Below are 23229 nucleotides of genomic sequence, written 5' to 3'. Positions count from 1 at the left end.
ATATTATGCCCTGTTTGTATCTAAGAACCCAAAATTGTAATTTTTATACACAGAGCGTCGTTTGGTGCTCGTGCGGGAAACGAACAAAATGGTTTTCATAAGGCTGTAGGATATCCAAGCCACAACGCTGATGAGATGCTCAATCTTTGTACCTCGATAGCAGCGTAGATATTTTTACTACAAAGATAGATGAAGGACCACGAATCTATGTCGAGTTCTTTGTACTAAAAAGTATAGAAAGTAAAGCGACGCAGAACTGGCCATAGCAAAGTTTATTACGAGGTCAGAGTAAGTGTGAATAGACAAATATCGTCAGCGAAGCTGTACACGTAATCATTAGTATAATAAAGAACCGTTGAAAACAGTTGTTATGGGTCCCGAAAATCTCGCTCAAGAGGGTCGGTTGCTACTGGCATTAGCAGCTACAGCTTCCAACAGATCCTTCGTCGGTAGAAATCGTCCTGCACCTTCCTTTCATATGGCCGAACAGATTCCTTTTTTTACCACATGGCTTGCCAGTTTGCACGACAAGCTCAGAGAGACCCTAAATATTCATGATGAAATTAATATAATTATAGATATCGCTGCGACAGATAAAAAAACGACGGGTTATCTATGCACGATTGATGACAAATATGCAAGATTTGATAGGTTTGCAGCTGGTGTCAGTCCGTATGCAGCTGGTGTCAGTCCGTACAAGCTGGTTCTACTCTCTACAGACATGCAAGCACACGATTCTGCTCTCTACAGACGATTCTGCCAATGGTGATTGATAGCAATGAACTCTTTGAGACTAAAGCTAATTACTTTGCCTCTGATTAGCAATTCTAATGACTAGGAGAGATCATCTTCGCTCACAGAGCTTGTACGGAGATGTTTTACGACAACTCTTACGTAAAACAGGCCAGTAAAGACTCATAATTCGATTTACCACAACCAATCGGTTTAGTGATTCTGAAGATTCCCATAAGTTGTCGATAAGAAACGCTCAGATGTTGCTTTCTCGAACTACGCCTGGTCAGATCCAGGTGGCATCGGTTTGGATGGCAAGCGACTTAAGTGAAGTAAGAGAAAGAAGCAAATCATACGACTGAGGCGCTCTGCTCAGCCGCATGTTGCCCGAACCTTCAAGAAGACAATGAAAAGCCCCGGCAATATTTCTTCGGTTTTTCTCGGAAAACAACTTCTGTTGGCAAAATCCGTTTCGCGCAATAAGGATTTCTAGCGTTAACGAAATCACATTCGTTCGCTCCAACTTGCAAACCAAGGCTCCACCACGCAGGATCGTTACTCCGTAACGTAATTATCGGAAGAGCGAGATTAGGTATCATCTACTCACTAGCTAGCTTGATAACTTACCAGATGGAAAGTGGGGACTACGTTTAGTTGTGGTCAAAACATGCCTCTAACAGACGCATTCGTAAGACAATTTATACAACTCTGTGACAAAGAAATGCGGTCGTAACCCTTGCGAATCTCTTTAATTGAGCAATAGGAGCAAGCTGTTGCCTTGGGCCGGACTTCGGCCATCGGAACTGACTGCATTGATCGCTATCTTTTGGACGAGTTTTGCAATAGGCAAAAAAAATAGTGTTGGAACAGCTAACAATTAACATGCATTTTAGGTAAGGCGGCCAGATCGGATCGATAACGCCGTTTGTTGCATTAGGTCGTCATTGATCCTATAGGTCACAATATAAGGGTGCATTCATCGTTACCATTTGCAACCATCACATGCAAAGAGTCCGAATTACATACTTTTACAGAGCAGTTCACTGTACACTCGTTCACCTGTAAATTCAATTTCAAACAATACTGTTCATTTAGAGAAAAGAAGTATATTGTACTGCTAAAGTTCCAATAACATAAACATATTATGAAAAATTTTTCAACAACTATTTTCGTATATGTGTACGTAGAGAATACGCTCACTCCTATATGGTGATATGCCTACATATGATGTAGGCCACGTACCCAACCAGCGAATGAGTCGATCGAGGTCGCTTCGAAACAGGTGATGACTGGGCTATACTGTTTCTGAATCCAACTTTTCGTTGGTTCGGTACCTTCGTAGACACACTCCCCCTGACCACCCAACAATTCAACTTTATCCTGTACGGGGTCCTCCGTAGCTACCCGGCACTTGAATAGCTCAGTGGGGCCACACGTGGCACCTTCTATCACTACGCGTGTCTAAGATCCCGTTGTGTTCAAGGCGGATTAAAGATACTGTTATTATATATTACTCCATCCAAAATCAACTGACCTAAGCTATTAAGGGTTTTTCGCAACGAGACCCGTAATGCAGACAGCTTCATCGGCATTGCGAGCATCTAATCGGGGGCTAGATAGATGCAGCTAGATAGACAGATAGATCTATGCAGTGTATTTTCCTATACCGATGTTAGGCTTCCGAAATTTATGTCTACGTCTATGGATATGATATATTGCTGTCACAAACATGGTGCTTGTTCACCAGCTCTAGAGGCCAATATACCAAACACAGTAATACACGCAAATGTTATTATGTTCTTCAGAAAACGTTTATCGTTTAGAATTCTTTCTACGTTTTTCATTTGCTGATGGCTGACAAATGTTGTACACTGTCACAAAGGTTCTTTCTCTCCATCTCCAACTCCGTTATCCTTTTATTCAAATTAAAACCATCTCGCCTTTTCTTCAGGCTCCCAATGTGGGAACTCTTTATGGCAGATGACTATTCGAACGTTGCTTTCGTATCCATATTTTCTCTAACGTCAAACACTGACGATGTGCTAATTATACCGTATATAATCGAAGGGTTGATTGATCGAAATTTCAGAAGATTTGAGCAAAGTACGTTCCTTAGTTCGAAGATCATTATTTTATTATTATTTTATGTTACTGGGGGCATTTCCTAATATTTATATACCTAAATCAACCTGATCGAACGGATTTTGCTAAAAACGCCGTCAGGTATGAAGGGATCATAAAGTAAAGAAACTTACCAGGTTATACGGAGCTGTTGTCGAGCTGCACAGAGCTGTGCACTCATTCCACTAAAAACGAATGACAACGAACAATAGTTATTATTACAAATGTTATTATCGTATAACAATAGGAAGTGGCAATACGATTCCGAACTTTCTACTGTAGTGTAGTTGTTTATACACAAACTGACGTGAAACAACTACTTTTGATTACCTATTTTGGTGTCTAACGTCTTCTTGCCTATAGCAAGTCAAGTCTTCTTGCCTATAGCAAGTCAGTCAAGTCTTCTTGCCTATAGCAAGTCAGTCAAGTCTTCTTGCCTATAGCAAGTCAGTCAAGTCTTCTTGCCTATAGCAAGTCAGTCAAGTCTTCTTGCCTATAGCAAGTCAGTCAAGTCTTCTTGCCTATAGCAAGTCAAGTCTTCTTGCCTATAGCAAGTCAAGTCTTCTTGCCTATAGCAAGTCAAGTCTTCTTGCCTATAGCAAGTCAAGTCTTCTTGCCTACAGCAAGTCAAGTCTTCTTGCCTACAGCAAGTCAAGTCTTCTTGCCTACAGCAAGTCAAGTCTTCTTGCCTACAGCAAGTCAAGTCTTCTTGCCTATAGCAAGTCTTCAACTGATCTATGTGTGGCCTAATCGAGCTACGCCATGGATGCAGGACGCTGCAAGACTCGATGCAACATCTAGTACAAAACATTTTCTATTCTGGGATAAACTTATAGGTTCGACAGAATATTACCTCAGAATCTGGATGTCCTTACAAGGGATAAAAGTCAGTTCCACTGGGGATGCGTAACAAATATTTTCTAATGGTATATAACATTTATAAAGAACAGGATGTACTATATGAAACCCTTCCAGTTCCATTTTCTTATAGTATCAACCTTTCCTATCAAATATTCTGCTGCCATTTCATTAGCAATGCGCGTGTTGCTCGTATGTACGGACGATTACTTGAACGAACTTTTGTGATCCTATAGATCTGTGGACCTATCGATCCGTGGATAGAGATACAAATTTGGTTAAAAGCTATAATAAAAAATAATTAGTGATTTTCGACGTGTTTCAGACTGGCGTAATTCGTTTGTTTTAAGTTATAGGCTCCATTTGAATTCGAAATTTCGAAACCCCATTTTAGCTAAGAGATTCGGAATCGATCTAAACAAGCAATAACCTGGGAGCTTGGGACCTGGCAGATAAACCCTGTAAGAAGCGCTATTTTCGCAAAAACTCATTAAAAAACAAAGCTCACGAGTCCTGCAAGGACGTCTTTACCGTTTTTTGCTTGCCCAGGATCGGAGTATGGTATTTGGTATATAAAAATCTGATGCCTAAGATTGTGCCTGTCGTCCCCTGGTCATGAAGCTTATGAGCAAACCACTTTTCAGGCATCTGTAAAGATGATGCAAAATGTTCTGTCAGCTACAACTTGCAACTGACCAGCAAGTTCTTGCTGAAGTTGAGGTTGAGCAGAACCTGTTCTTCTACTTTCCTCTAACTTAACAACAAGTTATCGCACTCGTGATTCTCTGCATGTCCAGTTGTGCAGGTAAGAATCCTCCCTTTGGAAATCTACCGAACCACGTCACTGAACTATTGCTGAGAATCAAATGAGCACTATCCAGGCTATGATATTTATTCGTATGTGCTCCGTCTTCTTCCAATAAGACTGATGTTTAACGAAAGCAGAAAACGCCCCGGGTAAAACTTACACGAGATATTATTTTACCTCTGTCAACCCACTAGTATTGAACATTCGGTTGAAGCTTCGGCTGGTAATTTAAGCGACTAATTAGAATCGTCCGATACGGTCGGCTTTAGTAGAGGCAAGAATTTAAGTAGCGGACAAAACGCTCTTCCCTTTTTGGAAAAGCCGGCAGTCTTAACGTTTGTAAATATTGTCTGCTGGTGCTTTGCAGTGGAAACGATGTTTCTATGGCTCACTTGGATCGGCGACAATCCCAAGATGCGAATCAAATCCCTACATTAAGAACGGATACACTCACGCTCGCAAAATTCGTGACCAAATCTAGCAATCTTAAGCAGGTTGTGCTATGAACTATGCCTAGCTACAAATAACTGCGTGCACACAGGTGCAAGCACGACCTAATCTATACTGGCTGCAACAGCAAGTATCTGTATGAAAAATCAAAACTCGTTAAGGAAGTTTGACAGAACTTGCCCATTCGATGAATTCGGATTCCTGGTCGTTCGTATAACATGCAACATGTGGGTCACCCCTTTGAAAGGAAAACGCTGCGCCAATAAATGCCAGGGCAATCAACAATCGACGAATCATTGTTGAGTGCAGATTACTGAAATGACAAGCAAGAACACACATTGCACGCTCTTCCTTTTTTAACAGACTACGGTAAGTCTTTTCTGAAAACTTCGTTAAGTTCTCTGCTGCTGCTGCTGCTGCTGCTGCTGCTATTGAAACTACACATGGATAAAATCTCGTCGTATACGAAGAATATGTTACTAATTCAATCAGAGCTAAAATGACCTGCGAAAAAGACGCTAAAAAGTCGGAATATGGTTGGGGGCAGCTTAGGTCATAAAATTCAGCCAAAGTAATGCATATGTACATATGTAGGCAAGTTGAAACAAACCGTGAAATTCTATGCGTACACTCTACTTGTGACAATATGGTTCCTCTAAACCTATGGGATTTACCCAGGAATATGCATCGTTTTCGAGATAAATTGACTCATTTACTTTGTGAGACGTTGCGGTTCGTTAGGTATTAACTTCACTTCTCTAAGTTGCCAGAGCCAAAACAAAAATGTATTTGCAGTTCTTTTTTTTTATGAGCGATTAGGGCCTTATTTCAGCATGAACTTTTGGACAATTCGACTAAAAAATTCAAGCGCAAAATACAATTTAAGGCGCCATGCAGGTGCAATCCTGCGTTTATTCGACCGTTTACACTCTGACTGGTTCATATTAACGTAACATGGTACCCTATGGAGATGTATTGTGTATAAGTAAAACAATGAGTACTTTGGGCTTGTAACTTTAGCCGAACGATCTTCGTTCCACAATGTTGTGCTAGAGAAAGCTTTTTGGGGGTGCTACGTAGATGTCGAATTTCGTTTGAGAAGCAAAATAGTTTTCGGAATTACTTTCTGCTTGCGTATTTGTCTCAGGCCAAGTTATTTACGCCCTGAAATAAACTAAAAAAAAATATCAATGAATTCTGCCTATTGACCGTGCGGTTACCGTTCAATTGATATATAGTTTTAATCACAATGTACGCTAATAATTCAAAGCGGACTTTACCGTTTGATCGTATCGTTGGCCGATTTGTGTTCACAAACTAGCCGGCGATGCGATCCGAAGAGGCCGTGAGAAATCAAAATAATTTTCTACTAGATACACAAGATATGACATGCATACCTTTATTTTATTAAGTCCTTTGAAACATTTTAGAAAGTTAACGGGCGCACTGACGAATGTTGTCGATCTTACTACCGTTCTTAGATTATTTAAAGAACCTGTGTAGCTGATCTATTCGATATTATTTGAAATATAATTGATATTGAGAACGTTATATATAGGAATATATAAGGAAACAGACTTAAATCTAAGATGATTTGTGATGTACCAGATTTCACAGGGATGATTTGTACTAAGGCGTCTTCAAGAAACGTCTGTATGGCTTAACACTTGAGCGATAATTGTATATAGTACTAACTAGTGTTCAGGCGAAAATAAAAGGTGCACATTCAAAAGTGTGCTGAAAGGGCTAAGGTCAGCCCAATATGTGCTTCTACTATCATAGGAACGAAACATAGTAACTTGCGATAGGTCTGGCTTTGGGGCAACGACTAGACATGAACAGATCTTGGCTTGAGTAGATTCAGGCCGTTCGGCGCGGAAGTAATCATAGATGTATTTTAAAAGACCCAGCGCATCTGCACTGAAGCTGCATGAAGCTGAAACGATTTGTTAGAGGTGTTGTCTGGTAAAACATTGAATCGAAAGGATTCAATTTGTTGCTAGATATTGCCGAAGAACAAGCTTAAACCGAATTAGTTTAGAGTTTGCGCTGTGGTTAATATGTGAAGAAGCGAGCGAGAAGTCTCGTTAGCGAAAACCGTTCGAAAAATCAGCCATTATCTCATGGCTGAACGATCAAAAGGTAGAATCTGGTTAAAAGAGAAGCGTAGCCTTCTAATTCAGAGAACTTTACCAGTGACTGATTAGACGTTTCGTGCCAAATCGCTAGATCGCATAGATTTTCTAACAAGCCGATACTTGTACGCAACGTCTATGGCTAGATCTATCGCAAATCAACTGTAAATAATACAAAACCTATTGAATAAGTTTTACGCAGACGTAAGTGTTAAACTCATGCTTAACACGAACGATTAGCTGTACAAACATTGAATGATTTGAGTTAATTTAACGTAATCTATCATCAACGTCATTGTCTTAGAGAAGTTAACGCACGACTTCGTACGAGGATTGCTGATCTCGTGGGAATGACTGCGACGGAGCAGCGGACAGAAATATACCCGATAAAACAAAGGAATAAAAAGACTGAGGTAACGGAACAATCGAAGGCAGCAAGCAAAGGTTGACACTCATTCAATTGGAGTTGACACGATTTACCATTCAGCATTGGCTTGTTCCTTTCACAGTTCTGCGCCATCGCCTCGACCATCTGTAATCAGCTATGCAAAGCTGCTGTCCAATAAGATTTCCTGGAAGCGTAGTGCCGACACGTTTGCGTCGACGGAAGAATAAATGGTGAATGTGACGATACGACTGTTCTGGCTTCTCTGCAGAGATGGCTGCATTAATTCATTAAGTGTTTTTTCGTGTATCTGACAAAGTTAGAAAACGGTAATGATAAAGAGTTTGCTATACTCAATAATAATAATAATAATAAGCTAAATTTAGTGAAGATACTGTATTTGAAAAGATACCACGTACCGATTTTGCTCGACGCAATATAAAGCTGACCACGTGAACTTGACCATACTCTGAAGCGCTGCCTTTTAGCGTCTCGTAATAGCTTGATCAGTGCTTCCAGCCTATGACATAGTGTTTGGTGCAATGCACTATTGCATTTTTTAAAAGTGACGATATCTGGTCTTGAGATACGGCTCAAAGGATCGAGCCTTGTGTGTTTAAAGCCGCTAAATTTTAAACCACAAAAAAGAAGTGATACCAAGTTCTTCATTCGTATATAGGTTTGATACCCTACACCAGAAGACTTCAAAAGCTATACATGTCGGTGCGTGTGTGAATGTCTTTATCTTTTTCTACAAATACATGTAAGTATTACTTAGCATATGTGAACTTGCAGATAGCGTTTATTTCCCTATACAGCTGTCTTGTCGCAACTACCATTCTCAATGGGGGGGTCGAAGTACACGCGACTGCAACGGCGGATAGAAACGAGCATATCGAAGCCATAAGAGGAGAGGGGGCCAAATGATGCTAGTGTTGTTGACCCCACTCCCCCCCCCCCAACGATTCTTTATTCGGTTCCTGCTTGGCCTGAAAATGTGCAGGATGTCACCCTTTTGCTACGCGTGCGCGAAACGCCTTCGTCGAAGCTCGGAGCGGGATCGAAAGTGGTTCCTTGTGCTTGCTGCTGCTTTACATAAAGACAGTGAGGCGAACAATTGTATCACTTGCTGAATGTAAATATATGCGTAAATAGTTGATTGTGAATATATGATTGGCATAGCGTTGCTGGACGAAGCAGGTCAAAGAGTAAGTGGACGTGTCTGGATAAGCCCTGATGCACCGCGTTCTTTCGGCCTTTCGAAGCTACCTCGTTCGCGGTTAACGTCATTAGGATTTCGCTCGATATCGGACCACCAGATGTCACTCGACAATATTGATACTGCAGAATCGGTATTATAACTTATAAAATGTAAAATTCTATAGATGACATACATTTTTTTTGATTAAATGGTAAGAGTAGCTACATATAGATAACTATGAAAATCATTGGCGCTATATTTGTGCAGGACAAAGTATAAAGTTGTGAGCGCTCCTGTACACTAGCTGGGCAATAGTGCTTAAGTCTAGTTAACTTTAATTAGCTACAGGCTTACGTTAGCTCGAGCAGGTGTAAATTTCTACTACCATATACATATCGAGGTCTATGTGTGTTGGAATAATGCTCTATGTAGACCACACCACAAGGTGGGAACACCAGGCAATACACTTTGTTCACGGGTATTGTATAATAAACAGTTAGCTGGAAAATGTTGAGCAGCGTGACGCAGGAAACGGATGAACTGTCGTCTTCACCCGAACCATGCACGTTAGTAACTTATCAAATAAAAATATCAAAAAAAAAAATTTAAAAAAAGCCAAAGGCTTATTGAAATGGGTATTAAAGAGCATTCTCTTAATCTCTCTTACTCAGCATTCTTATTAAGAAAAATCTTTACTCATATATTTGATATTTGTCATTTCAAAAGCAGAATATTTGTCTTTTCATAACCTTCATAAGATTTCATAACCTCGATGAGGGAATACAATTACATTCAATACGTCGGACGTTAACCTGTCCCGCTTGGTTCATTCTGTTATCGTTGTTTTTTTTTCTGTTTTTCAATAAAACTTTGATTTTTCCACTTGTTATATCATTTAGGTACGTGAAGGTATACGGTACATGGCTTTTTACGGTTTTTTTTTTCCAAACAGCTAAATAGTAGAACTTTAAATGTATACATACGTTGCTGCGTTATTCCTGTGTGACATTTTTTTTATTCAAATCTACAATGAGCTCGCCCGGAGTCCATACCCGAATCTACTCATATTCTCGAGTATTCATACAATGAATATATTAATTTTTGCTAAATTAGCCTTACTAACTGTTGACCGGCTTACTCTTGGGCAGGTGCCATGGGTGGCACCTATTCTATACACAGGTGTGCGTTTGTCTGTGTTTGTGTATATAGACGACTGTAGCACAGCGCTCGCTTAATCAGGATCTTCTCTCGGACTCCCCTACACTTTCTGCTCTCCGCCTATGCCGCCTCCGGAACGGCCAACTTGCATTGTACTTACCCCTGTATTTGTTCGAACTTCAAAGACTAATAACGATAATATATTCGACGGCGTTTCAATGGTCTTTCAACTCTTTCAGCTTGTCGAAGCTCGGTCGGCCTTTTGCGTTTCTGAACAACCCGAATGGAGAGACGGGCTAGCGTCGGCCGCCTTCCAGCCCCATCTCATCGTCGAGCACCCGGCCGCCAAAACAGCCGACAGCGTTCGGTAAGTAAATCGACTGATGCCCGAATGTAACTACTAAACAAGCATCGTTTGACTGAGTTAGCTCATTTATTAGTTCTTCAGACCTTGCCAAGCGTCCCCCGCAGCCCTGGCCGTCTTCCTATCCGCCTGCTAAAGTAGGGCAGTGCTATTGCCTGCGCGCAAGCCAAAACGAGCCTTCTCCCGGCTGAGCGGTGCGCTCTCCACCGAGGGTGGACACTTTGCATTGTTAATTAAGCTTTAAATTTGTTTTAATCAGCTGCTGTTACATCCACACGCGTTTTCTTCCACTTGCTTCCGTTTCATCACAATCGCATTTTCCTCACCCGTCCGTTATTCACTATTGCCCCCGCTACTGTGTCTTATTCGATCAGTTTGGCCTGACGCCTTCCCCACGTTTTATTTTTCCTGTTCCTACATCCTAGCCATTTGAAGAAAGACAAAGATACTACTGTGTTGCTTGAGGGCTGCCTGTATAACCTATGCAGAGTGTTTTTTATTATTACTAAATGAGTTTGAGTACAACCATCGAAATGTAGAGTATGATTTTCGAATTAGCGTTGCTCTGATCTTAAACAAGCTGTAATGTGATGAAACACGAAGAGTCACTCAAAGCAACTCAACCGCTATAAGGAGATGTTTTTATGGCACTAGATGTTATTATAGATATTACACAGACTGATTCTATGTAGACATATATATATATATTAACCAAAGCGTGGATTGGAAATGCCTTATGCGTACCGTGACAGTTAGCGATTAACTAAATTGAGACAATTGGCCCGCTCCTGCCATGTGAGCACCCCACTTGTGCTAGTGCTTGATGTTGCATTCATTGCAGCTTCCGTTACGAGAAGCGGATATCTGCCTGTACACACCCGTCGAATCAGGCACGGATTGTTAAAACCGAGAGAACGATCACAATTAGCTAATGAACAAATTTTAACGGCGCGTACGAAACGCCAAGCGTATTCCGAGCAGTAAGGAAGGAAGAGAAATCTTCCACTACTATTCACGAACAAAAAAAACAGAATCCTTCGGCGAATTAGCTAATTACAGGGGTACTGGGCGGACGATGAGGGGGTTACACTTTGAAGGAAAGAGAGGGGAAATGGGCGGTGGTGGCGAGTGGTGGAGAAGTAACTGTAACTCGTTGAACATCCAGGTCAGCCCACCAGGTTGGCTTTCCTTTGCTCCGCCACCTTTAAAGCTACTTTTTTTGCTGTGACGAGCCTTATTTGCTCTGAGTCAGTCTATGCAAGCCTGGACGTGCAAGCCTGTTTGTCAACAGTTTTCTTGAAAAATCTGTAATAATGCTACGATTGTATAGGAACTACTTTCAGTAGCATACGTAGCATAATAAACCAAAAAAAAAAAAAAAAATTGACTACTAATAGCATGATAATTGTTATTGTAAGTTTGAGTAAAATGGTGGAGGTAAACGGTAGGTGGACGTAACATCTGAGATTTGATTCGGCCTTAACTATCTTTTTGTTAAATCAATGTAATACGAAAACGTGTCTTTTACAAATTTCGTTTATTTAAGGCCACAAAATGACGATAAAATGTTACACAAAAAAAAAAATAGAAAAAAAAAAAACCGTCTTCGCTACACTGTCATCCGTCGCCTCACTTCTATATAGCAAATGGAAAATTAGTGCTTCTTTCGAGCCATAGTCAATTTTTAGACTTTTCAAGTATCTAAGATCAACATTCTATCAATTGTTACGGCAGTTTATTCAATGAGTAATTATTTTTAAGCCTTAACTTTGTATTGGCCAGCTCAACTGAAACATACGATTAGTTTTTGCATCGATCGTACGACTGCCATTTCAATCTTACTGTCATCATCACGCCATAAAATTATACCCTGCCAAAGTAAAATCAGGCACGCAGGCCGCCTCGGGCGAAAATATTCATCCGCTTACTTTTTATTTACGTTTAGCTAGAAGTTGGACTTGAGTCGTGACGCCTAAATGGGTAGGACACTAGGTTGTGTTGCTAGAGTATAGGCTGCTAATATGATTGCATAGTTTTTTCCACTTCGTTGTGTTGTGATATGAGTTCAATATGGTATCAATAATCAACTTTTTAACGCCTGGTTTATCCCTTCGACGGTTTTCCCAGGTTAAACACTTTTCGCTGGTTCATAAAGCGGGCATTTGAAAAAAACGTACATCACTACTTTAACCAAAGATCTTGCTGAAGAAATTCTTTTTGGGCTTTTTAGTTGTAGTCACATATTTTGGCGCAGAGCCTCCAAAAGTACCCGAAGGGGAATAACCATCTGAGTGAATATTGCTAGGAAGTGACGGGTATAACCGGGAGCTCGGTTGTGTAGTGTAGAATGTACCTCTGGAAGAACTGCTTCCAAAAGTTCCGTGCGGGATCGGATACGAGCTTCCATACGACGACGGGTATGGGGGATAAGAGGAGGGCTGTGTCGGGTAGAGAGCTGGATTGTACGAAGTGGGATACGGGAGTGAACCTCGTGAAGACGAAGAAGAAGAAGATCCAGAGGATGATGCGGGATATCTTGAAGCGTAGTTTGGCCCTGGGAAGTTGAATGTGGACGATGGTGCTGAAGGTGCATAGCGATTACTATTCCGCAGACGACGCAGCAGGTCCTCGACCGTCGTTGATCCTGATTGATTCTAAAATATTACCGGCATGATTATGTGTATCAATAAAGTAAAGGTCAGTTTTTATGGGGAATAAAAACGTAGAGTCGAATATTGGCATTAACTGAGTTGGGTAGTGAGATCAAATTATTCGTCGAACGTTTAAAAAACATGATATACCTTTTATGTTTGAGCAATATATATGTCGCGACACTTATAGTAAGCTTTGCAAAATATTGCTGTGTTAATATAAATTAAGAATAAGAAGTTAATATACTGAAGAACCTAATATATCTGAAAAATCCTTAGCTGTATGTCCTTAGACATATGTACCTGCCAATAACGACTTAGTTACGGATAACACTGCAATATAATAAGCAGCAGCAGCAGCAGCAGTAGTTCTGCACATAGTTACATTAAATCTTATGGCAATTTTATTTTATACCTACTTACCTTTCGGTTCTTGTATTTATTAATGAGGTCATCAATATCTGATGAGCTGGGCACAGGCTTTAGTGTCGTAAAATACCGCGGAGCGCTTGGCTGAGGAGTGGTATATGCCCTGCGCGGCGGTGCTGTTACAGAGGGATAGGTACTGCAGAAAATACATGAGATTATTTTAAGCCATCCCCCACAGAACCTACTGCTTAGATAACTTATGTCACGTTTTAGCTTGGAATAAATATTGCTATTTATTGTTTTGTGCCATGGAGAAACACGGAAACGAGCAACATTTACTTCGGTTCTTCACCGAGGATTCAATTAAAAACGTCTGTTTCTATATATAATTGCAGGACCATGAAAGGTGCTACTGTGCCTAGAAAGGAACTATGTCGTCTTTCAATTCGACGAAGCTCTTACCTTTACTTTGTAGTTAACTGATGGTATTCAAAACAACCGTTGCTAAGCGTATTTAATATATAATTGAATTTTTTCGATTTAAATGTGAAGCTAACCAACTGTCGTAGTGGGGCTGAAGTTTTATTCTCGTCATGCAAACACTTGTTTAGAAAGCGCAGCCTTGAAGTTGGGCAACAGGACAGCTCTGTGGCAAGCTGTACTGCTTTTACAATAGTTGAGTGAGACTGTGGAGTGTCTATTTGAATAGAAAGTGGATATAATGCCTCCAGTTAAGATTCGTCGTCCTTTTGCCACTCGTGATCCAAATGCCAACTTCATTCTAACACTTGCAGACTGAATAGTGCCTTTCAATGCAAAAGGTCTTGTAATCTCCAACAAGTTTAACTTCTTGGTTTAAATCAAGAAAAAACTATTTCAAATATTCGTGCAAAATTAAAATTCTTCACAATCATTTTGTGGGCTATTTCACCTTCAAGACAGCATTAGAGCCACTTGTTTGTCCATCGCATCTCAAGACTAGAACAGAAGCTGGTTTGCCTAGGAAAACAATAGTACAGGCATTAATTTGCATTAAATCAAAGCTTAGATGGGCGTAGCTAAACATCGGAACAGCAAAGAAGATAACCGGCCTATACGAACTGGGCCAGTGATCGAAGACCATATAATAGAACCGCTTGCACTAGCTAGGCGAGAGTTACTATCGAGGAAAGCTTCTGTTGACGTGTGATCTGTTATAAATAAGGACGTGAATAATGTCATAGCAAAGTTCTGCAGACAGATTGTGGATGCGGGTGGCCCTGTGGCGACTTTTCTGCAAACATGACACCGTAAACGTGTAGGGCTAAAAAAAAAAGCGTGCGGTTGACAGATTCGCTGTCAAGTTAAAGCCCTTGCGGCCAGAGTCAGTCCTGTACGCGCTATCTGTGTCAGTGCTCTCCACCGCTTGTGTGGCAGGAAGATTTTCGCTCGAAAAGTTGTTGAAGAAAACCTTTCGGCCACAACGACAGATAGTTGAGTGCTGTTGTTATAGCTACAAGGCCGCTAAAAAGATCATGTACAACGTTGCCAAAAGGGTAAAACCTTTTTTAGGGCTGAATACTTTAAAAACCAAGAAGGGCACGAAACACGAAGTTTCGGTACGAACTGTTACAAACCTGTCTAAGGGTCGCGAAATGCGACATCGCCACCCCTCTACCATCTTCTAGAAGTCACAACCTCCGTCGCAAGTGAGCTTCGTACATTCGCTACAGGATTAGGAGCAGCCCCGTCCTTAAGGTCGCCAGAACGCTCGGAGCCACCAGTCTCACTACAATGAACAAAAGTGGTTCTATTCTCTTTCCAATAGAATCCTTAATAATATGTAGTGAGTCAAACTCTGGCCAGATGGGATCGGGCCCTGCAGGTTGCCAACGGGTTGAGGAGAGAATCGCTCGCGGACCAGCGACTGGAGCCAAACTCAGTCGAATCAAACATTTCAAGATGCTAAGGTTCGCCTAGTGGGACTGCGAGGGTATGTTGTCGCATTTTGCATCTTGGGCACTGTAACGTGTTGACCGAAACCTAGGCTACAATTACACTCGCTTTTTAGGGATTTTAGCACTTACATTGCTTTCTTCAAAAACCGGCGCTTTGCGCCTTAGTGACTGGGTCTTAGTTTTCTATAGTGACGGAGTGAATGATCCTTACGTAGCCCTAGTCGAAAATAACATAACTATCCTAAAAGGGCCCAATACCGGTTTTTAGCCTTCATCTGAGGATACAAGATCGCAAATAACGGTCCTCGCTTCTCACGATAACAAGGATCTTTCTTTTCAAAAAAGAACGTCATTAATTTTTTTCACGCGGATGTGTAGGTTCAAGGATGTGCCTTATACACAGCCGGCAAACTATGACACCAGCGTCGCTTCACCCTCGGCCGTCACCCGGACGCAATAACTAATTGCCATGCCGCATGTACCCTCTTACTTGAAAGTTACTGGTTTCAACTTTCAAACGTCCAGTATCAACTTACGGAAGTTATGTAAGTTAACCTCCTTACACATGATTCTATTCTGAAACATCACTTAACTGCGCTATTATAGTTATTTTCGCTTGCCTGCTTCCGTACTTTCCATAATTTCGGTTCCCTATTACAAGCATTTTACTGTATTTTTAGAGCTAAAAAAAAACATCGCATCCGCATATTTCATTAATTTTAAACGTTTTTCTCAGAAATGTCCATGACCTCCTATAAAGCATAAGTTGAAAAAAAAAACGCCTCATTCCTGAATCCATAACGTTGTGTGTATCAGTTTTGCACGTGGGCTTTCTGTGTGAAGCGCCTAAGAAATGATTAAACTTGCTCAAAATTAAACAATAAGCAAGATCTTACTATTGAAGCCCGGCCCAGGGCTACCCACGCAGGTAGTGTTGTCACCCTATTTCAGCACCAGACAATCATCGCTGAACATTTCAGTAAGGCTACCAGACTGACTTGTATCCTTCGCTTCGCTCTCGTCTCACTCCTGATTTAACTAATCAGTGTATGTTCTGTCACTTCCAGTGTCTATTTTCTATTTCCCTATTACATTGCTCGAGTGACCGGCTGCATCCTGCGGTCACAACCTGCAGCTCTATTACAGCTACACTGTACCAATGATCGTGTTCTTCGACTGACATTAATCAGTGCTATCTTTTTTGTCCTACTTATGTTTGCCTCTCTCCGCGATTGTATTGTTAGTACACATTGCACGTATCATAAGTTGTTTAAAGAAATAATTGACCTCGACCTCAAAAGAGCCAGTATGAACCAAACAAATGTTACTCTATTTCTACTTACGTACGTAAAGTTGACTGCAACCCCTACATACGGCGCCAGTTTGACGCTTTACGTTAGTCAAATACACTGTTACAGTTGTTCCCGCTCCCCCGATGAAACGCGCTCGTAATCCCGATACTATGTCGCATTAACGCCCGTGCAACTATTTTTATCTGTTCCCGAATTACCACACTGACATGTCTTTTATTCTATTACACATTTATCGATTCTCAGCAATTTCGGCAAAGTTAAGAATTTATATCCGTAAGCTAGAAAAATGCCAAAAGTCCAAATTTGCCGTCTAGGTCAAATTAGGTGTCGACATTGTGGCACCTGAAAAGTTTTAAAAACAGGAAAAAATCGTGGCTACTGCTTCTTCAAGCAGCGGGATATGTACAGTTTGGTACGGGCCATTGGCAACATTAGGACGGATGTAACAAAGGGCAAAACCCTAAGTGGATTGAATTGCTATAAAAAGTCCAATTGCCAAAATTTCTATTTCGTCTTATGAGAGAAATTATACGCTGGAAAAGCGTTTGGCCAATCAGTTCAACCGCAGATGCAGTTCCCCAGACATGGATCCTAGTTCCGATATAAGGATGTATAGGTAAGGAGGATAACCAACTCAAAGCGATCCATTTCGACGGGGATATCGGGGGTCCGATGGACAGACAGACAGACAGACAGACGGACGGACGGACGGACGGAAAATTAGTAGTAGTAGTATAGGTTCGGCATATAGATAAATAGGCTAGCCTGACTCAGGGGTCATGCTCCGCACCCCTTTTGCCGTTTATTTTACTAATCTTATTTGTTACTGCTACACTTAGCTTAACCTAAAAAACGTGCCTTCAGTATACACCAATAATCACGCCGCTTCAATTGTTCTGTTTCACGTAGCCCGCTATCCTTTGACAGCCATCTTGCATCTTAGGATGACTAAATCAGGCGTGATTATCAGATCGGTAGGCTACGATCTTGCGTACAGGATAAATCAAGTTGATGTTTGATACTATGTGATAGTCATGCATTTCCAAGCCCGAAATTTTAATTCTGACTAACATCTAACCACAGTTCCAGTTAAATACATGCACATCATTACATGTTTTTCCGTACATGCATAATTTATTCGAAACTGCTTGAGACGAAAGACTCTTTATAATGTTCTAATAGGGTTCGGCATTTGTTAAAGAAGCGACCTCGAAAAAGCTACTGCGGATGGCAACATCCGTCTCTGTTGACGCCAGCCAGCCAAACGTCTGCCCCATAGAATGCCTAACAGCGATACCGGATGTAAGACTCGAAACTGAGATATATTGAACGAAAAGGTTTATTAACTTGCAACCGTATGTGCGAGCTACCGTGAAGGTTCTTAAGCCTGTAGACGAATAAGGTACTTGCACATGTTTGGTCTTATTGGTTTTGGTCTATCTGGTTAAACAATGTTCTCATGTCGGCATTTTTGTCGAAGGTTGCCATGAAAGCCGTCTATGCATATGTAGTGATCGATTAAGTACAATAAAAGCATCCAACTAATTTTATTTGCTGAAATTAAAAATAAGCGATGATTTTTAAACTTTTTTCAGCTGTAGCTGTTGCTGTAGCTGTATTCGTTTCGTACTGTTTATACAATTTCGAACCATATCTCGAGTAACCATCTTAACTTAGATCCTTATTTTAAATCCAACTTAAATTTAAAGGGAAAATGTTTCCAACGCAGAATAGGCATATATATTTGCTTCGTATATAAGGAAAGGAGCAAACATAAGTTAGAACACATAAAGAGCTCGCTTCTCTTGGCGAAGCTTCCGGGCTAAAATTAATATGTTATTTCACGTTTCATGTGTTTATCGCATTGATAGTATGGAGGATATATGGGTTACAGGTGGTCTATCGAAGCGAGTAGAAATGAAATGAGCAGTTTGTAGGCACGGGGTATTTCACACAGGGAAATATTATGTCCTCGACTTTAATTCCGAGTCAGGTTTATTGATCGTTTATCTATTGCAAAAGTTCATTCCGAAGATTGAATTAATTCGAATTGGCTGCTGATGAAACCACGCGGCCTCGTCTCACCGTCATGGCCGGTGTTGTACTAAAAAGCTGTCGTAGGCAAACCTGAACAGATCTTGAACTAATTGAGCTAGAACAATGATTTTTTTATTGTTGGAAGTACTCTGTCTTTACATACCTGTCACAGCGCTCGGGCAGCTTGTCGACAGCCACATCTGCGTTCCCACTTGTAATTTCCTTATCCGTCGCTTCTCGAAGTAAATCTATTGTGGGGTATGCTTGCCAACCAAGCGCCCTCGAAACCATCGAAAACCCCGTTAGTAGACGGAGTTAGATTAGACGGATTGGAACCAACGTTAGATATTACTTTGCTCAATCCAAAAGCTAGTTGAGGCATAGCAGAAAAGCCTGGCGCTGTCATCAGATAGCCAGACTGTATGCTTTCAATGGCCAACTCGAAATAGCGGGCTATATTCACTGTTTCAATTTCGGCGAGTAACTGAGAGTAACAGGTGTCCCTGATGTCCCTTGCAGATTCTATCATCACCTTACTGCCGAACCTATTCGAAAATGCCACCGAACGTATTTCGCACCAGGATGATGCTCCTGCTCTGATTAGCGGTACACATTGAGTCATGCTTCCTCTATAGCGACCGCATGAAGTTTCCGCATGTATAATACACCACACGCGCTTCTACCGGCCCGAAGTCCACTTATGGGGGAAGCATTTTTTTTAGTTTCCGCATTTTCAGCATCTTGGTTATCGTTCTGTAACATGTTACATGTGAAATGCCATCTTCTGGCCAACAGAACCCTTAGCCTCCAAACCCTATTTTCGTGAGAAGTTCCTATGACTTCACCAATATCCTTGTCCTTCGGATACTGACATCTAATTAGAGCCTCGCTGGTCTCCGACACTGCATTCCTCCGCTCTTGGAACCTTATCACTATTCACGCTTTCATGTTCAACGCCTTCACTAATTTTCGATGAACTCTCGCTCCGCTGCAACCTTCGAGCAACAAAGACCGGACCGCTGAGCGTCTGACTCTGACGACTATGCGTAAAAGCTAAAAAAGATTCTCCTCCTGGGGTAAACTCTGCCAATTTTTAGTTCCTACTCCTTTTTCTTGTAGTTCCTAGGAGACTAGAGTATTTACTGAGCACATTTCATCTGTCAACGATGTACAGCTCCGGAGTCCGCCGGATTGGCTCGTAGTCATCGCTCGTCTACTACATCTCAATTGGCTTCCATTAAACGACAGAATATACGCCTTTGATATCTAATTCAAAGAACTATGAATCCGTCTCATTTTTCGCTTGACAATTTTTGAGTGAGAAGCGTTGATTAATGTTAGACTGATGAAGGTTATATTTGTAGCGACCGCATGTACAGCGAAGTAAACGAGAATGAAGGCAACCTACCTGTAATCCGTAGTTTTCGCAGGTGTCGAGGTCTTCGTGCTTTTTACAGACCCTGAGCTTTCAATTTCGCCCAAAATATGCAGCAGTTCATCGCGACTCAGTTTGTCCAGGTGTTCCGTTGAAGTCGATCTTCGCGCTGTCAGCAGACGAGGACAGGAGAGTAATGAGCACTATGTCAGTCATTAGATCACCATAACTTTGTGCGCAGAATAATTCTAAATATATAAGCCCATATGGAAATGGACCATCTACCAAAATCATGACCTCAAATTGCGTATAACATTTCGATTACTACCCCACGGTTCCTTCGAGTAACAAAAAGGAGAGATCTGTGTAATTCGCAATATCCGCGCTGTCTTCTACCGTTTCTCCTATAGTACATAGCATAATCTCAGTTTGCCTGAACCAGCCTCCAGTACAAGGTCAGTGCATGTGAAATTTCTCTGCAAATGATAGCTTAGTCTTTCTTTTGGCCTTTAGTTCTATTATGTTTCATTATATATGTAGTACCACGCTTAATCTTTTTTTCTCCGTTCAGTACTTTTCGTGTTTCAAGTTCCTTGCCCTCAGACGAATTAGTCGATCCAGAACTTAAATCCCAACTACGTTCTGTCTCAACCGAATCCATCGATGTCTCCATATCGTAGCCTCGGCTATTTATTGGACTTCTCGTGCTGCTACTACTACTTGAATCACCCTCCGACGCATATAAGCACTGCGATGTGTTGTGAAGCTTCAATGGTTGCTCTTCGCCCTCAACTTTCGAGAGTTGATCAATTTTGATATTGTCGCTATTTCTGGCTAGAAGACCTTTTTCTTTCCGCTGTGTAGTGAGTGGGAAATGCCAGCGAATCAGTATAAATCGTAAATCAAAACACATTTCCGGAACGGGAAAAAAGGTTTTGTCAGCTCGACATTTTCTCCGAGCTGGAATATCTTCGATTTTTGTGCTTCAATTCATCGACTTTCGTTTTTCCAACGGCACAGTGCAGTGGAAATCATTTCAAAAAAAAAATTACTGAAGTAAAAAAATAACTACAAGCTATTCCGTTCAGGTGGTGGGGGTAGATTCGGCTCGAACTGCATTTAGACGCCCCAGTGTTCACCATATTTCGGTGCTAAGCCCATCAGACTCCCCCAACTCCGGTCGCTTGACGTTTATTTAGGGGATTTCTCACACGGGCTTAAACGCTGTGAGACCTGTATCGGATGAGAACGCCTCAAAGCGTGGTGTCATTGTATCTGTACATTGATTCGGATAGACTGATAATACATGTTCGTTTTCTACGGCGAACCAACTGCTTAAATGTGTGGTACTTGTTATGGATTATTAAAATTTACATTATTGAACGTCGCATTCAGTTATGTTGCTATCCTTTCAGGGCGATCCCTTGTTTTATATACATAAGGACAACAGTAATAATAATAATAATAATAAAATATTGATTTTGGTAAGCTTCGTTCCTGTGCATTGGTTTTTGCAACTCTTGCATAATTATGCGACAAAATTCAAACAATCAAATTTATTTTAATTGAAAAAGCTCAAATAAAACTTACGAGGTCTTGCTCGCAAAGCATCCTGTGCGCTAGTCAGTACAGCCACGCCTAATAGCCATGATATAATAAGAGACCGAGCTCCCATCATAATCTGAAAAGGTTACTAGGTTAACTGTGAAACGAACTTTACCTAGTAAGAAAGATAGAGGACATATTCTGCAGTTAATTATTTGTCTGTTGAGTGAGTCTCAAGAGCAGGGACTACGACTGCGGACGCAGCTTGACCCGCCCCACGATTCAGGCATCAATTTTTGCAATTCGTGACGTTAGCAATCAACGATTGCCAACGTCACGAATAAATTAAATACAACTAGGCGTTCTAACAATCGTCGTGTTAGAGAGATACAGATGACGTAGACTAGAAACATAAAATACAGACTCATCGGACAACGGTACGCCACAGAATCACATATATACATGCTTACCCATAAACGTGCACGGCTAAATGTGCTATCTTCTGTGACATCTCCAATTCAACGGGGAACATGAAATTATCAGTGTTACGCTGACTACACGCAAACAATACACGGTAAACAACGATTTCAAACGTATGCTTGCGGCTGACAAGGAAGCAAAGGCAAAATTTGAATTTTCCCGCATTTTCACTATCCGAGAATTATGCGACACTGAGCTTTTCTTTCTATAGTCGGATCGCCTATAGCTACCGTCAAATATCACACTTCAGTTAACTTGTACAAGCAGTATAATCGCTAATGGCGTCTAGCTGACGCCTGTCTCCTAGATTAGCGCCTTAAATATGAGAATTGAAATGGTGTCGTTTGATAGTTGGTAGTTCGGCCCTTAGCCTATGTATCTGCCGTCGTTTCCTGACGTCACTATTTAAGCGCCCATGAGCAAGCTAGTCAACCGATCGCTCACGTAATGAAATGTCCCTGCTAGAAGCTGCGTCTATCGTGGCAAAGACGGGCCAGGCCTTCCGCGCTAACGTAACGCACAGTATCGAGCTACGCTTACTGTTATGCCAGTCAGTCCTCGATTATGCTGCACAGCATAACATATGTCACTAGCAAAAACGCTGTACATGTTAAAAATAATAGAGAAATTCTATCATTTATTTATCATTGGAACAGAGATGAGCCGAGGCGGAACGTCCTAGCAGCCAATCTACGATTACACGCTTATTTCCCTTCCGTGTTCCGAAAGATGTGTGAAGAATTTTCAATAGTGACTTTGGCGTCTTATAGTAGAGTGACTTAGTTATATACGGAACATAATAACAAACAACAACAACTCTTTCGTGTCGTGACACGACGACTTTAATGGTATGAAACATTTAATGTAGATATCATTGATTTATTAGCACCTAGAAGCAATATGTTTTCAAACGACGGCAAATTTAATGGCCGCGTTTATGATTGGGAGGTCTAGCCCCTCCATATTTCAACCATAAGGGTTGCCCAGAGTCAAGTTGTGAAGCAAGGTTTATGTCTGTTGCAACGTTACAGTCTTTTCAGAAATTGATTGGCTTACTTTTAGACCGATGTTCGTACACGTTCGATTATCCAAAAGCACAGCACCGAAGCAATTCACACTCGTTTACCAGTCGAAATGTATCAAATATAAATCACACAATAAATCAAAATGATCTGACCGTGAATCCTTCACTAGGTTTGTGCGCCAGGCCTTTGGATGCAATCGGCACGTACTGCGCGGATATTTTTACGCACACTCACTCGTGCCGACTGCTAGATATTTCATGGTTAAGACGACCCCAATCAGATAGT

The 23229-nt window shown here is 41.2% G+C and overlaps 2 protein-coding genes across 7 annotated transcripts; both read right to left on the bottom strand.

The window, feature by feature from the left end:
• Window positions 1-257: 257 nt before the first annotated feature.
• LOC111265427 (uncharacterized) lies at window positions 258-5675 on the bottom strand. 3 transcript variants are annotated; one of them, XM_022842101.2, is made up of 6 exons: window positions 5599-5675; window positions 5150-5282; window positions 2988-3038; window positions 1975-2193; window positions 1759-1791; window positions 258-544 (listed from the first exon to the last, which is right to left on the bottom strand). In XM_022842101.2, the coding sequence occupies exons 2-6, from the start codon at window positions 5264-5266 to the stop codon at window positions 416-418; spliced, it is 549 nt and encodes a 182-aa protein (XP_022697836.1). In that variant the 5' UTR covers window positions 5267-5282; window positions 5599-5675; the 3' UTR covers window positions 258-415. The 3 variants fall into 3 exon arrangements, with proteins under 3 accessions (XP_022697836.1, XP_022697835.1, XP_022697837.1); XM_022842100.2 differs by having other exon boundaries at window positions 5580-5669; XM_022842102.2 differs by having other exon boundaries at window positions 5556-5614.
• Window positions 5676-11732: 6057 nt separating this feature from the next.
• Window positions 11733-23226, bottom strand: LOC111265426 (uncharacterized). Of its 4 annotated transcripts, none has more exons than XM_022842096.2 (5): window positions 23097-23226; window positions 21485-21575; window positions 19928-20063; window positions 13287-13428; window positions 11733-12866 (listed from the first exon to the last, which is right to left on the bottom strand). In XM_022842096.2, exons 2-5 carry the CDS (start codon window positions 21570-21572, stop codon window positions 12399-12401), a joined length of 834 nt encoding a protein of 277 aa, XP_022697831.1. In that variant the 5' UTR covers window positions 21573-21575; window positions 23097-23226; the 3' UTR covers window positions 11733-12398. The 4 variants fall into 4 exon arrangements, with proteins under 4 accessions (XP_022697831.1, XP_022697830.1, XP_022697832.1 ...); XM_022842095.2 differs by having other exon boundaries at window positions 22976-23208; XM_022842097.2 differs by lacking the exon at window positions 23097-23226 and adding an exon at window positions 21910-22033.
• Between the last annotated feature and the right edge of the window lie 3 nt (window positions 23227-23229).

Source organism: Varroa jacobsoni, unplaced genomic scaffold (assembly GCF_002532875.2).
Source record: "Varroa jacobsoni isolate VJ856 unplaced genomic scaffold, vjacob_1.0 scaffold_973, whole genome shotgun sequence".
NCBI classification, from domain to species: domain Eukaryota; kingdom Metazoa; phylum Arthropoda; class Arachnida; order Mesostigmata; family Varroidae; genus Varroa; species Varroa jacobsoni.
Note: the sequence above shows the minus strand (reverse complement) of the source record. Positions and strands in the feature narration are given on the sequence as shown.